The following is a 16224-nucleotide window of genomic DNA, read 5'->3' as shown; positions in this document are numbered from 1 at the left end:
ACCAGTGGTAACTACTGGGAATTTTTTTCCCACCTTTTACCACTGGTAACTACTGGGAATAAAAATTCCCAGTAGTTACCACCAACTCGGGTTAGTGGTAACTACTGGGAATTTTTATTCCCAGTAGTTACCACCAAAACTTTGTTAGTGTTAAATACTAATAAAAACAGTAGGTATGAATAGTATAAATAGAGTTATTTTGAATTACCTAATAAAATCACTTGAAAAATCATCTAAATGGATTATTAAATTTATCCTTAAGTACATATATTATAGTTTTTGTACTAGTACCGGTTAAACTGTTTCAATATTTTTGGCACTTTTAAGGGAGTTTACTAAAACACTAATCGACTTATAATTATTTATTAAATTACTCTATATATTTATACTACACTATTTATAGTGATTTTATTAGTATTTACCTCTAACAGAATTTTGGTGGTAATACTGGGAATAAAAATTCCCAGTAGTTACCACTAATCCGAGTTGGTGGTAACTACTGGGAATTTTTATTCCCAGTAGTTACCAGTGGTAAAAGGTGGGAAAAAATATCCCAGTAGTTACCACTGGTAACAACTTGGTGGTAACTAGTGGGAATAACCCAACTACTCATGTCTGTCGAAAGCTGACCTTGCCACACATCTATAGTCTGTATCTATAGTCTAGGTCTTAAAGTTCGCCGAATGTATTATTTTATCGAGTATATAGCTGATATAGGGGGCGTTGTGGAGGGATGAAACTATTTTTAAATTTGGTAAATAAAATAAACTAGACACATGGTAGAAATTTGCATTTTTTTAATAAAAAAATAAATAAATATACAATATGCGAAAAATCTCTGCTACCTTCCGTTGACGTACGTATAATTTGTCACTGCCTTTATAATTTGTTCATAACTCGTCGTTACTACTATTGTATTTGCAAATGGCCGCATGGTCGCAGTTATGTATGGTATCGTGGAACACTTGCTTCAAATGATCGAGGGGGCACAGCTCATTTTCGCAAGCTGGGAGTTTCACCACACGCTCTTGGTGAAGTGTCAGGATATGATCGCCGTCTTTGCATCTGTGGAAATAAATATGAAACAACACTTATACTCTGTATCTTTAGGTATTTAAATAAAAGTAAACAAAATCTACCCTCAAATGGCTCCTTAAGCCAGTTGAGGGTAGATGAAAACATTACATGATCAAATAATGTAGGTTAAAGTCAGGTCGTTCAGTGACTGATCCAGGCGGTTTTGTATTTGGTTGGTTAACCAATAAATGTTATAACTACCCGAAAATATACAACTTGTTTGTTTACTTTTTTTAAATACCTAAAGATACAGACTATAGTGTTATAAACAATTACAAAACAATTGACGACCGGTCTGGCCTAGTGGGTAGTGACCCTGCCTATGAAGCCGATGGTCCCGGGTTCGAATCCTGGTAAGGGCATTTATTTGTATGATGATACAGATATTTGTTCCTGAGTCATGGTTGTTTCTATGTATTTAAGTATTTATATATTATATATATCGTTGTCTGAGTACCCACAACACAAGCTTTCTTGAGCTTACCGTGGGACTTAGTCAATTTGTGTAAGAATGTCCCTATAATATTTATTTATTTATTTATTTATTTATAAACAATTACAAAACAATCTACAGGGTATTAGTGCTACCAAAAATGATTAAATTGTTACGCTCACTGCCTGTAAACAGTCAACTTTATTACTCGGCCTGCTTTTGGCCTATTTGGTCACTCATTCATGATCATCGTTTTCGAGTAAGCGCTTCTATTGGGATGCGGATGTATTTTTGCGCGGAATGTTAATGTCAAATTTGAGTTTCCGATTTAGGCAACTAGGTGGAAGACGATACGATCTAACACGCAAAGGAGCGCGCTTGAACAGTAGAGGGCAGTACCTACTTACTTAGAGTCTTTGCTTACAGGCATGTTAAATGTCAATGTCAAGTTTAAGTTTTCGATTCAGGCCACTAGGTAGCAGACCCGCCAACAGTAACGGCAAGAAAACTTATAAAATGTTATTATTTCTCTGTTGTCGCAATCTGCTCTGTGTAGAAGAAAATTACGGTATTATTTGACAAATAAATATAGACTTACTCAAACAAAACAAACGCTAAGTTAGAAGCGAAGCAATCAATTTCCGACAGTCTCCAAACACTGTCTTCCGGGATAAAGTCTCCAGTCAACGGCGACTCCGGCTTGTATAAGCCCATATGCGTCAGGAGCTTTAGCAAAGTCCCGGAATGGGCGAACAGGAATGAAGCGTTTGGTCCGGTTTTCGATCTGGAAACAAAAAATCCTCGTTCATCCTTCTAATTTTCATAGTAACCAAACTTCCGATAAAGGTCCGGCTAATCATCTACGAAGCTCTCGACACTCTAGATTTAATTACGCCTTTTACATTTTGTCTAAGCCGAGATAGACGAGAGATATCATAATCTATAGACTAATAGATTTAATATAAGGATATATGGGCGCACTGCGAATTTTTTCGCAGATTCAAGTCTCTTCCTTAGTTCGATCCCCAAGAAGCTGAATGATAAATTTATATTAAATAGAATACAATTACAAGGACTTACGTTAAATGTTCAAACATATTCTTCACAGACTCGCAAGCTGTCTGACTGGTAAGTTCGTTTCCGTAACCATCCATCAAATAATGTTTCAGATCATGATAATACTCCAGTACCTGCAAAACACTGTTATTTCAAGCATTTTTTCAATTTCACGAGACAGATGAAAGCAACATATTTATATTAAAAAAAAAACTTAACATGCACGCCAATTTTCCCACACACAGGTAGGTAATGATAAAACTTAAGTAGGTACATGAAAACATAAAGATTACTGGTAAGACAAGTTGTTCTTGTGGCCTCTAGTCTAGGTATAAAAAATAGTACTAGGTACAGAAGACTCACTCTCTAACAAAACGCGTCTGTTACGATCAGTACAGATATGGCCGCTAGGTGGCGACAGCGCCACGCGCGGCTTATGGCAAAGCCCAAAATTGGGGCCGAACGGATGTACTTTTAGCTACCTGTAGCAAAGCGACGAAATCGCGGAGTGAGCCACGCCGCACAAAACTTGCGACCAAATCTAATTAACTACTTATGGTACTTAACACCACTTGCACCAACCCACTAACCCGCGGTTACTGGTAAAACCTGGAGTTACAATGGTTACCAGTACAATTTGACACTGAGTTAACAATTTAACCGGTTAATCCCGGGTTAGTGGGATGGTGCAGGTGGCGCTTAAGAGTTAGAAATAGCAACAAACCTCTCGTCTTTAATATAAGGGAAACTCACCTTTATAGTGTCCTTATCAAACGCAAAGCACCAAGGCGCAACATAGCCTTTCCACCACGCAGTCTCGAACGCACAGGTCTTGTACATCAAATCTGCTTCAGCTAAACAGACAATTACAAGATAACCAAAATAAAACATGAGCATTCAAATGTAAACCCAAAATCTGAAGGAATAAGGTCCAACATGTCGCAAATAGCATAGCAAGCGTCTACAAACCTAAATCAATAGTGTTATCGAGACCCAATTTCTGTGTAATTTTTTCCAAAGTTTGGTTCATTAGCAGACTATTCCCCAATTTCTTTTGCTCTGCGTATGTATTTGGGTTTTTCTTAACTTGCTTTTGCCAGTTGTCACAGTGTTTGTAAAACTGGAAAATTGCAACTAAGTATAGGAAAGCCGTTTCGCTATCCCACTTAAATAAAATAGATCGTGAAATAGCGTGTTTTTACTAAAATTATCTAAGACGAACAAATTTATCAAAAAGAAAAAAGTGTAGGAATAGTTTGGCCAAGGATTGTCTCATTTCAAACATAAACTGAGAGAATCATACTGTCTTTGTCTTACGATATGGGTCCTAGTAACCCAAAAGAAAGCTATGAGTATAGTTTTCTTTGTTCATAATAACTCTACAAATGTGGTTTGCGGCAAACCGTTTGCCAGACTATAGTTATAAATTTAAATCACGAAAGATGATCATCTTAAATAATTTAACTATTTTACTTAAGAGGGATAGTGATTAGTTGGGGTACAAACATACCATTCATGCAACCCATGCAGCCTTGCATGCAGGTTGTTTAAATAACCCAAAATATTGAGAGAGACAAAATTAGGTGTTTCAATATTATGTATATCACATACTGATTCTGATGATGAGTCTGATTTCATTTTCTGCTTATGCCGCCACAAGAATTAAGCTAGATTACCAATCATTAGACATTGCCAAAAATGACATTTACATACCAACATTGCCCAAAATGTCACTTACATGCCAACATTGCCAACATTATTGGTATTTAAACGGTTGTATTGGTAGTAAGCCATTTAAGGCCAAGGCCAAGTCAAACAATATAAAGTACATAATATAAACCTTACTCAAAAGAGTATGTCTTCCAGTCTAGATAAGTCTATAATTTAGTCATTCTCTGTACTGAGGGCACAGTAACTAGTGACACCTTTAGATTTTTTTTTATCATTTTGGAGGCAAACAAGCAGAAAATTCGCCTGATGGTAAGCAATTAACGTCGCCCCCATGGGCCTGCAACACCAGAGACGCTGCAAGTGCGTTGCCAGGCTTTATGATGGGAGTATGCTCTTAGTATGCTTTTGTTGTCATTGGAAAACTTAAGATTTTTCATCACTTTTAAACCTCAATCAAAATATTAAATGGTATAGAATATCATGCTTGGATTTGGGTAAAAGGGCACACAAAACTTTTCCAATAGTGACAGCATCATACTCGTAACACAGGGTCTCCTTTGCTGGTCTTTCTTATAATAACTTTTGGCGCATGCTTGTCAAACAGTCCAATTGCAAAACTCTTGGCACTTTCCTCTGCTCTTTCTGTTGGAGTGGCATGAAACTGAAAAACATGTCAAAGCAATTAGACTTGGGCAAGCATCACAATATTATGACAAATGGATGTAATAAAATTTTATAGAGTTAACACATTCAGTGGCACAGTTCATATTGACATTATGGTTAACTATGACTACAAGACTTGCAGATTCTTCAACCTCCTGCAAAGTTGAAATAACAGGTGGGTATAATGGGTATATTTAATAATTATAATTTATAATATCTCTAGGATAAAGGTCAGGTAGTTCATTTACCAAACAATTATTAAGGCATAACTGTACAGACAGACAATTTATTATCATTCAGTGACTTAGATGTTATAAACAAACCTGAAAATCTGAAAACATGGTTAAAGTATTACTCAAAATGTGATAAAATAATTTAATAAGTTGATCTTACCTCAAAAGTATCACTGTTGTATTTACTCTTAATAATACTGGGAAATCTTTTATGCATCCTCTTAGCCAACTGGGTCATTTCATCCCTGCCTTCATCTACTAGGTATTTTTCTTTGGTTATATCTATACTGCTTGACCAATTTTCAAATCTTGACAACTGCTCTTTGGTTAATTGACCTGTATAATATCAAATCACACATTTGGTATGAAGTATTAATCTGTTGGTTGTAAAAATAAGAATATAAGCACCTTTTACAGTTTTTAGTTGTTTTGTAGCCAGCGGAAATCTATTATTTACTTGTATAATCTTGGTATAATAGGCAAGTACCAAGGCTAAATCAAAATTCGCGTTTAACACACTAAGGAAGATGGTGAACTAAAATAATTCTTCCTTACATACTTTGCTCATCGGTATGCAATATTTCAGCTTATTGGAAACTAAAAAGTGGCTCCAATTGTAACATATGCTGACAAACAGACACCAGGACAGTTGAAACTGAAAAAAAAGCTTGTAGATTTCATACTAACCTTTCCCAACCTTGTGTCCTGATAAAATCTGTTCAGAGAACTCCTTTAAAGTAGTGTTCATTCCTGCTATATCTTCGTCACTTGGCAACCTAGATCCGTGCCGTATAACCATCCACATTTTAGTACTTTCACATCCTAAAAAGAATGGCATAATGACGGATATTTCAAGTAGAAAATTAAAAAAAATATATAAATTTTTCATTGAAGCAAACAGCAGTCAGAATTTTATTCATAGTATGTACTTACCGGGAAACTTGATCTTGGAGTCATCTTTAAGGTATTTAAACCTGTATGGGGTTTTAGAGCCCAAATGATTACGTATATCATCTGAAATTGATTCAGAAACTGCATCGTCAAAAATAATCAAAACAGCTACAGTGATTACATATAACTTAATACCCATTTTGATAATTACGCTACACTTATTTGTTCTATGAATACTTCTGTGGAATAATATTATGCTGATGTTTTAATACTGTAATTTCGTATCTCATTGTTTGTGTATTTTGGATTTAAATAATTTTGACAAAAGCGTGTCTGTCCATGTCACTTCACTTTGACAATATTGTCATCTTTCAGATTTCATATTGTCGTTGTATTGAGAGTTTTTTTAAAGGTCCCGAATAGCGCAGTGTAAAGGGAGCATCACATACTCTTTATTGGTCGATTGTTTGAATTTTAAAGCCGTTACAGACAGGCGTACCGGACCGCGACCTTGGTGCTGTTAAAATATAGCCGGGTCCTTATTGGACGTACGGCGGACACCTTACACACGATCAGCAGACTGTAAGTGTAAATACTACCTATTAAGTAATTTGTCTCGCTCCGACGGCTAATCAACACGATTGTCTGAGGGCCTACCATAGAAAAAGCATAGTCTAATAAAACATGGTCTTCTATTCCCATAGTGACACAGGCCTACGTCACAATAACATGGCCGCTATATATAGCGCTATCGCATATTATCATATAGCGCTGTCGCATGATGACGTAGGCTTGTGTCAGTTAGGTGACCTAGAAAAGACGGGAATGGAGTACCAGGCGGAGTATATTATTATACCATGAGAAAAAGGAAAAAATCAAGATTTCTTTATCTACCTCTTTATCGCTCGAATATGCACGAGCGATAGATGAGAGTAGAGGCGGATGACGAAGGCAGATGTACGAATTCTTATATGAATGATGCATCCATGATAATGATAATATTGATAATAAAATACCAGCAATTAGAAAAATAACTCTGTACCATACATTAAAATTAAATTAATAAAAAGCATTATTATTTTTTAAATAAATGTTTATTACATATAAGGTATGTTTACAAAAAAGTTAAAAACTCAAGTCATTTCCAACTCATTCAACTTGTAGAACAATTTTTGAGTGTTGTAATGTAGCTTTTAAGGTAAATGGTTTACATAGCTTCTCAATGTCAAAGGTTTCTGTAGCGAATTGTTCCTCATCAGGATTTTCGTGCAGAGTGAAGTCAATTGTCTTCACATCTTTGCCCACATCAACATTGCAAACATTTTGGGAAAATGGTGGAGAACCTTCTTTGAAAATCTTAACAGTTTGATCCAGGTATTTTAGGTAGACATCCTTGCCTAGAAACTCAACTTCAGTGTTAGGTTCATTGAGTGTAATCTCTGGTAGATCCAGTAAGAGCCCTGCTTGTCGAGCACAGCCAACGGCAATCACCTCATCAGGGTTGATACCGGATAGTAGCTCAGCTTCTGGCAACAAGTTAGCAATTGCAGATTGCAACTTCGGTATTTTCATACTTCCACCACAAAGTACAATTTTGCTAATTTTTCCATTAAATTCTTCAATTACTTTCTGCGCTGGCTCTATGTATGAAGGGATTTTAGATGAAATGGCATTCTCAAATCTGGCTCTAGACACATTCTGGTTCCAATCCACACCGTCTAATAAAGACTCAATGTGAACATGAGCAGAGTTAAGAGTTGACAAAATGTTCTTACAGTTGTCAGCATGATTGAGTAATTTCGTCATTGCTCGCCTGCTTTCTTGTGGGTCCAGCTTCCACTTCTGTTTAAATTCCTGTGCAATATAGTTGGCCAAATCTTTCGTCAAACATTGGCCACCCAAATCAGATCGGAATATGTTTTTCTCAACACTGATGAAGCCTCCGCTAATTTTGACAATTGAAGCATCACAAGATGATCCACCTAGCCTGTAGACAAGTACATTGATATCTTCAACAGTATCTTCTAGGTTATAAGCCATGATTGCAGCTGCTGGTTCACAGATTACTTGAAGCACATCAAATCCAGCCAACTCCGCACATTTTACAATGCGCTGCCTGCTTGCATCCGACCAATGCAATGGTGCAGCAAGTACCAACTTCAGATCACCGTCATCTCGCATAGAATGGCTAGCAATAGTGAACAGTTTGTCATACATCTTAGTAGCAATGTTATCAGGGTTTGAATACAGCTTTGTCTCACTTGTTTCAAATTCATACACTAGCTTTTCGTCATTCTGAATGCGGCATGACGAGGAAGACTCGACGTAGGTCAAATCATCTTCGCTAAAGTCACAATTCACTAATCTTTTATTATGTTTAATGATAGCTTTAGAAGCAGCCTGTCCGGACTTGGCGGGCAAGCCTATCTCCCATTCTGCACCATTAAGGGCGATTACGGCAGGAGTCACTCGATCACCGGCATCGTTAGCGATTACTGAAGGTGCACCATTTGTGTAGGATGCTAAACATGCTGAACTGTTGCCCAAATGTATTCCGTACGCTGCAGCCATTGTGAAAATTTGTTAAGAGTTCATGAACTTGTTGGCAAAGACAATTTTCGGTTTAAAGACGCTGTCTGTAACACTGGAAAATGCAAATGGTTACTGTAACATTAATAAATCAAAATGCAAGATAATAAAACCGCGAGGATTCTAACCTAATCTCACAAAAAATTTTCATCGATGATCGAAATTCACGAATGACAACTGTCAGCTGTCAGCTTTTTTTTGCTATTCATACGTCAGAAGTTTAAATTCCATTTCAAAGAGTAAAGTATTATGATATGATAAATTACATTGTAATAATGCCCAATTGTCCAAATCAATTTAAAATAGTTATGTATTTTTATGATAACAGGATAGCAATGTGGTTGTAAAGTACAGGGTCGCGTTTTATGACGCTACAAGCTGTGGCTACAAGTTTCAAATCAAAATATGTCGGAATGACCGTGTATCGGAATGTTGCGAAAGCGTAAAAATATCTTGCTGGCTAAAGACCTTCTATAGACCTTGCAACAAATTTCCGCGTTTTAAATCGTGTCTCAAATAGTAAATCGCCTCAAAGCAAAAAGGCGGGAACGGTAAGAAAAAATGTATATTTTGAAACTTTTTGTAAAAAAATGTGTATGTATGTGACATTATGACACTGACACTCTTGTGATTTGCACTTGGGTTAGAATGAAAAAGTTGTATTATTATTTATGTTGTGAAATAAAACTGATTTGAATGCATGATAATTGATAAATGATGGAACTTAAACAAGAGACTATTTCATCTAATGATCGGCTACAAACCATTTTGCAGAGTTTATCAAAATGTAAAATTGTGCGTCCCCTAATACTTTAGATTAGACTAGTAGAATCAAATTAGTAAAAATACTATTCAGTGTAATAAAATAAAGCTATAAGTTAGTCTGTGGGGAAAGAGAAGAGTCGTGGAATGTATGGGGCCCAATACACTACGACTTTTTTCTTTCCGAACAGACTCTACAACCTTTTTTCTGAATGCAATTCAATAAAATATTTTTTATAACGTTCAAGGAATTCAAAAACGAGAAAGAAGAAATTAAAATGCTACGAGAAAATAACGTGAAACTGGAATTAGAACTGAAAGAGTCTCGTGAAACAGAAAAATCACATCGTTGCCATTTAGCGACTTCACGAGAAATGATAGGAAATCTTCAGGAAACTGTTTCGCAACTTGTATATCTCAAAAGGGACATCAAGAAGTTAAATGATGATATTGTATCTAAAGATGCTACCATATTGGGACTGGAAAAAGTAAGTCAAACTAAGCTACACCATTTTTAAGCAGCGCGCCTGCCCATCGCACCTACTCTCACATCTATTGGCTTCTAAAGGCCCCAGTACACAATGGGCCATCGCCGGCTACTCCAAGGGACGCATTTATGCGTTAGAGGGAGCAAGTGATATTGCTATCTCATTCTACCGCATGGCTGCGTCCCTTCAAGTGGCCGGCGATGGCCCATTGTGTACTGGGGCCTTAATACGAACGAACGTCACCGAGAATCGCATGCAATTTGCAATACATTGCGGCATTTGGTCGATCGTTTGAATTCGTTGCTCCATACTTAGACAGCAATGATCTAAAGTCGCATGTCGTTTGTTGCAAGGTCTGTAAAAATCTTAAAGACGCATTAGGTACTTACCCCCTTATTCATAAAACTTTACGGGCCTGATTTAATTAAATTATGGTTTATCCATTTCTTACAAATACATAAAGTTAAAATGACAGATAAAGACAAAAGATTATTAGCTAATTGAGGTTTGTAGCGCGTTTATGAATAAGGGCGGGGGTTAGATGTTAGCGTAGGGCTTCACTCTGGCCCCGCAACGGCGGTACGGTGATGGCGTGCAAGCGAGACAGTGCTATGCATGTCTATGGTGAATATGGCACAGCGTTGTCTCGCTCGCACACCGTCGCTGCATCCGGTTGAGGATGGGATGGGAGGGACGCGCAGTTTGAAATATTTTTTTTTTACTCAGGACAAGGAAAGCATTATGCAGAAGCACAATGCAAGCATTCAGGAATTACGTACCGCGCATGAGAAGCACATCGAGGGAGTAACAATAGCTAATGAAAGAAAAAGTTGGTATCACTACTTACTGCCTTATCTTGGTCGATAATTTGCATGCTCACAATAAGTACAAATTACGTTTTTTAAAACATCACTTCCGCTGATTTTAAATCTTAAACAACTGTCTCGGAAAATTTGGATGCGAAATCTGTATTTAGTAACTACTTAATTATAAAGTACTTGAAATCTAAATTCTCATTGACTTGTATTACTTTATAAATACCCAGATACAGCTGACTTTAGACAAGAAAGCAACCTACCTAAATTGATTACGGGATACATGGGTATAGTGCCTCGTATTGATAAGTGATAACTTTAGTACTTACACGATAAAATGTACTTACCTACATGGAAGTTATGAATTAAGTAAACAGGTGTTACACATACATACCTTCTGTCATGGGCTTCGTTAGTTATATAATTGTTAGGTACTTGCTGTTTACTAAGTTATATCGTAGGTACATGTAATGAGCTGAACTTCTTAAGTAAGTTTTTGACAAATACTTACCGTAAATTGCGTAATTTGTAAGCCAACATAAGTATTTGTCAATCTCGTAGCATCATGATGGCAGCGTATTTGAGTTAAAAGAATCGGTATGTAGGTACAGATAATTTCCTGGGAGATGATTAATTAAGATTCATATAAACGTTATTATAATATTACCCACCATATCATATCCATGTTACCTAAAGTAAGGAAGCTAGGCATGAAGACTTTCGAACATTGAATGTACGGAAGTCCTTGTGTCTAGCGTCCTTAGATGGGACTTTACTGTAATTAAGGTTACTTCGACTTACCTGCACTGCCATCAAAATGACTGAGGTCGGCAAACCGCGGCTCCTAAGCCGGCCAAGCAGTATTACGGCTCTTCGGAGATACAATAATTGCGGCTCTTCAAAATATTATAAAGGCCTGTCCAGACGGGAACAATTTTCCGCCATTCTGATTAAATTGTCCGATAAAATCAAGTAGTGCGGACGCAAACGCTTTTGGCCACTCTCAACAATTTTAAATTTATGGTGATATTTGAGCGCTCTAAATTAAAAAATGCCCCCAAACGCGAATACTAGCGTCACAAATTGGTATTCTCGCGTCCGCACCCCATTTTAACGGTAATATTGTAGGTTATGTGTATAGGCTAGCTAGGCCACAATATCGGTCATAATCGGCGAGCTAAATTGGCGTTTGCGTCCGCACGGCCTAATTTGATCGGATTAGCGAAAAATTGTCCCCGTCTGGCTTTAACATTCGATTTCCAGAACTGGTGATTACTGGCTTTCTTCTCGAAGGTTTGCCAACCCCTGTGCTACGAAACACATGTTACAATTTCTATAAAGTGTCCGTTATAGAAATTGTAACATGTGTGATTTAGTTCAGCAGATCCAACAAGACTTCGATACATCGGCCGCACAAATGTCTTGCGCCCTTGAAGAGTTACGAGCCAAGAACAAGGACCAAGAAGCATCTTATAAGGACAAGGTGATGTGTTGCACATATATAAATAAAATAGACAAAAATGTAAATAAAAAAACCGGGCAAGTGCGAGTCGGACTCGCGCACGAAGGGTTCCGTACCATAATACAAAAAAAAAAAAACAAAAAAAAAGCAAAAAAAAAAACGGTCACCCATCCAAATACTGACCACTCCCGACGTTGCTTAACTTTGGTCAAAAATCACGTTTGTTGTATGGGAGCCCCATTTAAATCTTTATTTTATTCTGTTTTTAGTATTTGTTGTTATAGCGGCAACAGAAATACATCATCTGTAAAAATTTCAACTGTCTAGCTATCACGGTTCGTGAGATACAGCCTGGTGACAGACGGACGGACGGACGGACGGACGGACAGCGAAGTCTTAGTAATAGGGTCCCGTTTTACCCTTTGGGTACGGAACCCTAAAAATTAATCTTGTTTATTTGGCTTTCAGGCAAAACTTCATTCCGATCGTAATTATTACATTAACCGCCCTATGCCGGACAAAGCTCCGGGGCCCGTAAATCTTTGTTAAGACTTAAAACGGCATTAAAAAAATTAATGCCGTGGTTTCAATAATTCTGCATGTTACCGATTCCTGACCCACTGATACAATTTTAGATGAACGAAGTGGTATTGGAATATGAAGAGAAAATTCAACGCAGCGCAGCACTAGTGGCGCAATTGCAGGAGCAGTTGTCGCGACAAGCAGCAAGGACTGAAGCCAACATCGACGCGTATCGAAGGGTAAGGTATTAGTATATTAATTATGGGACAGGTAGGTACTAGAAAAGGTTCAGCCACGTGTTGCCTATCCGTCGCACTGGTAAATTCGTACGTAAGTGTGACAGGGAAGCGATACGTCGAGAGTGGTTCGCGGTAGGCCTCAGGTTCAGCGCAGCGCTATAATGCAGGAGCAGGGTGCGTAGCCAACATACATATAGGTACTATTAATCGTCTCCGCTCCGTAGCGAACGAAACGCAACTGTCACTGTAACACTTATATGGAAGTGTGAGAGATGACTACGCTACGGAGCGTTAACGATTGGCATGTTGGCTAAGCTCCCAGATGTCGCTTCATTGGACGAAGTCCGGTAGCTATAATATTGTTACGATAAGTTTGTGGAGTACCCTGACCGTACCTGGTAGACACACCAAGGGCGATTCCATCTGGCATTTATACCTACAACTACTAGTACATATACGAAGAGGAAATGCAGCGCATTGTGACATTAAGCCCCCTCCAGACTATGTGCGTGAATCGCGGGCGAAGCCGCGAACGCGAGTGTGGAGTCGATTTCGCTGTCTGCGAAAATCGACGCAACACTCGCGTTCGGGGCTTCGCCCACGATTCACGCGCATAGTCTGGAGGGGGCTTTAGACGCAAAGCCGCGAGAACTAAAGTCAACGCGTTTTCGTCGCGACGCATTTAGCAATACATTGCAAATATTAATCATTATGGTACTAGCAGTGCCTAGTTAGGTACTAATTGTAGTAATTGCTAAATTAAAACCAATAATTGGTTGCAATTTAAATGTTAACGTACCCTTACCATCTACGCACGCATTGGCTCTAAATATATGAATCTAGGACATGGACTGCGTGCACATAAAAGAATTTCTCTAAAATTCCGATGGAAATCTAAAAATGAGCTACAATTATGTTGCTTCTTCAAGTACCTAGTCTTGATTAAAATCAGTAGCGTAGCGTCATTTCAAAGTCAGTATAATATTTCTGACTCGCACCAGTTCGCCAAAAGCATGTCAATTATCTTCTTAATCTGGTTCAGTTACGTCTAAAGTAAACTCAACAAACTTAAGTAGCCTACTAACGCTTTTGCCCATAAAAAGGAGATCTAACTTAATTGTTAGAGACTTTCACTAAATAATTGCCAACGTTTACAGAGGCTTGAGGAATTAGAGGAGAAACTAAAACAAAGTCAATTTAAGAACTACTTAGCACAGAGCTCGTATCCTTCAGAATCCCAAGTTGAAAGACCGTACTCGATGGATAGAGATCCGTATGAACAGTGCTCAGTTGATTTGAGTCCAGTACTCGAAGCACCGAAGAAAGTGATTCCGGCGACGCAGAAAACTAAACCCAATACTTTACAAGTTACGTATTATGGGAATAAAACGCCAAATGCACAACGAAATGAGAAGAAAGGACAATTTAATATTACGAAAAAAAGGAAGCTTTACAATGATAAAGAGTTTCTAGATTTCTAATTATTCCCTATTAGGGCAGTCAAACTTTTTTTTTTAAGACACTTCCCTTACAGATAGGGAAAGTACGCCACCAAAAACGGAAGAACTTCTACTGAGACCTGAGCGGCTACCGCGAAAACCGAAATTTGTAAATTGCGGGGATCTTTCTCTTTTACTCCAATGAAGGCGTAATTAGAGTGACAGAGAAAAATCCCCGCAATTTGCGAACTTCGATTTTCGCGGTTATAGCCCTGTTTCTATCCTCCATGGGCGCATTAGCCCCAGCTGACTTATTATTTCTAATTCTTCTCGGACCGTTTCATATATGTGCTAATGTTAGTTTTAACTAGTTTGATAAAATGTTTTTTCTAATAAAATAGTTCTTAGCTTCTGTTCAAGCTTTTTCTTACCTCTTTATAGAACTCGATTAATTATACAAACGTAGTGTATTTTTAGGAAACGAATGCCAAGTTTCTTTATCATACAACCGGTAAACATGCCTTTATAATTAAGTTCCCTACAGCTGCATTCAGAGATATTTACAATACTATGTTGTTTCATCATACTTTATAAAAACTGGATAAAAAATAATTATGGCAAGTTTAACGATCACCGCAAATGAGCGTTACTATTCATATAACAGAAGTATTTCCTATTTAGATATGTAGAACGGTCAAAACTATGGCAATTAAAATCAAGCATGACGCAACAAACCAACACAAGTCAAAAATAATTACTTATTTCAACAATTCGTAGGAGCATCTGCGTAATGTTTGTTATCTTGTATTATATCGCACTGCTGTATGAATAAGAATGCGATTATGAAAATTACTTGACTATTCGTATGTTACGTCATGTGGCCTACATTTGACCAGTCCAGTGTGCGCTTGCATATTTGGGCGCATAGTTCCTCTGGAGCGTGAACTGCTTAATTATTGGTGGGACGACTTTTACATCGCTGAGGCCACTGGACACAGCACACATACAACCAGCAATTGTGTTCCGCACTAAATATGAATGAGTTAAAACTAATAATTAAAAATTACCTAATAGCACAATGTATCCATTAATTAATTCGGATAGATTTGCCGTTGGACACCACGTGGCCGAACTACATGTCTAACTACATTTTGAACTTTGCTAGATTGTGCTCAACATTTTCGTAGGCCCTAAATACAATTTTCCGTAGAGAGATCACAACATTCACAACCCCCTATAAGTACTTAGTCACTTTATTGTAAGCCAACCTAATACAATACAAATTGGCTTATTTACTTCGTGTAAAGTTTCATCAAGGATATTAACTAGAGAAATAAATGTACAACATCAAGACAAATGGTGAAAGCTAAGTCGTTCAGCCGATGATTATCTTAGCTCAATCTAATGAAGTATCGAAAGCTAACCACAGCGACATAATAAATGGCAATTCTGTTCAATAAAGTCTGAAGGAAAGTAAAGTGCAGCGTAATCGAGACGAGATAACTATAATGTTTGTAACAGTGAAACAGATGTAAGTAGGCACATTCTATGAGTTTTCTTTTCGTAAATCATGTCTCATGTTTGGTCATGTTAGGTTTGCAAAAAAAAAAGACAAATATAATTATATTTAGTATAATGTTTATTATCTTTGGCCGTATCGTTTTTAGCAACTCTTTTTCTTAACAATAGTGCTTTATACATATATACCTATACTCGTAGTACAACTAGTTAGGTATTTTTTCCAATAGGTTTTTGGAAACTTAAAATAAACGATTTATTTAAAAAAAAAACTAGGGAACATAAAAATAGTACCATCATCAATTGAATAAAAGGCACTTTGTGTAAATAAACCAATGATTAAAAAAAAACTAGGGAACATAAAAA

General features: G+C 37.4%; 3 protein-coding genes across 3 annotated transcripts; 1 reads left to right on the top strand and 2 right to left on the bottom strand.

Annotated features, from left to right (window-relative positions):
* Positions 1-779: 779 nt before the first annotated feature.
* Positions 780-6339, bottom strand: LOC134792894 (multiple inositol polyphosphate phosphatase 1-like). The gene is made up of 9 exons (XM_063764334.1): positions 6067-6339; positions 5821-5955; positions 5294-5469; positions 4776-4898; positions 3536-3686; positions 3320-3420; positions 2591-2700; positions 2109-2294; positions 780-1065 (listed from the first exon to the last, which is right to left on the bottom strand). Exons 1-9 carry the CDS (start codon positions 6221-6223, stop codon positions 891-893), a joined length of 1314 nt encoding a protein of 437 aa, XP_063620404.1. The 5' UTR covers positions 6224-6339; the 3' UTR covers positions 780-890.
* Positions 6340-7118: 779 nt separating this feature from the next.
* Positions 7119-8772, bottom strand: LOC134793148 (heat shock 70 kDa protein 14). Its single transcript, XM_063764728.1, has one exon. It carries the CDS (start codon positions 8593-8595, stop codon positions 7174-7176), a length of 1422 nt encoding a protein of 473 aa, XP_063620798.1. The 5' UTR covers positions 8596-8772; the 3' UTR covers positions 7119-7173.
* A 487-nt stretch (positions 8773-9259) lies between these two features.
* Positions 9260-14678, top strand: LOC134793255 (lamin-A-like). The gene is made up of 6 exons (XM_063764819.1): positions 9260-9408; positions 9624-9863; positions 10590-10692; positions 12055-12161; positions 12776-12901; positions 14059-14678. Exons 1-6 carry the CDS (start codon positions 9328-9330, stop codon positions 14380-14382), a joined length of 981 nt encoding a protein of 326 aa, XP_063620889.1. The 5' UTR covers positions 9260-9327; the 3' UTR covers positions 14383-14678.
* Positions 14679-16224: the final 1546 nt, after the last annotated feature.

Source organism: Cydia splendana, chromosome 8 (assembly GCF_910591565.1).
Source record: "Cydia splendana chromosome 8, ilCydSple1.2, whole genome shotgun sequence".
In the NCBI taxonomy this organism is placed as follows: domain Eukaryota; kingdom Metazoa; phylum Arthropoda; class Insecta; order Lepidoptera; family Tortricidae; genus Cydia; species Cydia splendana.
The sequence above is the reverse complement of the archived record's forward strand: the minus strand, read 5'-3'. Positions and strand labels throughout refer to the sequence as shown.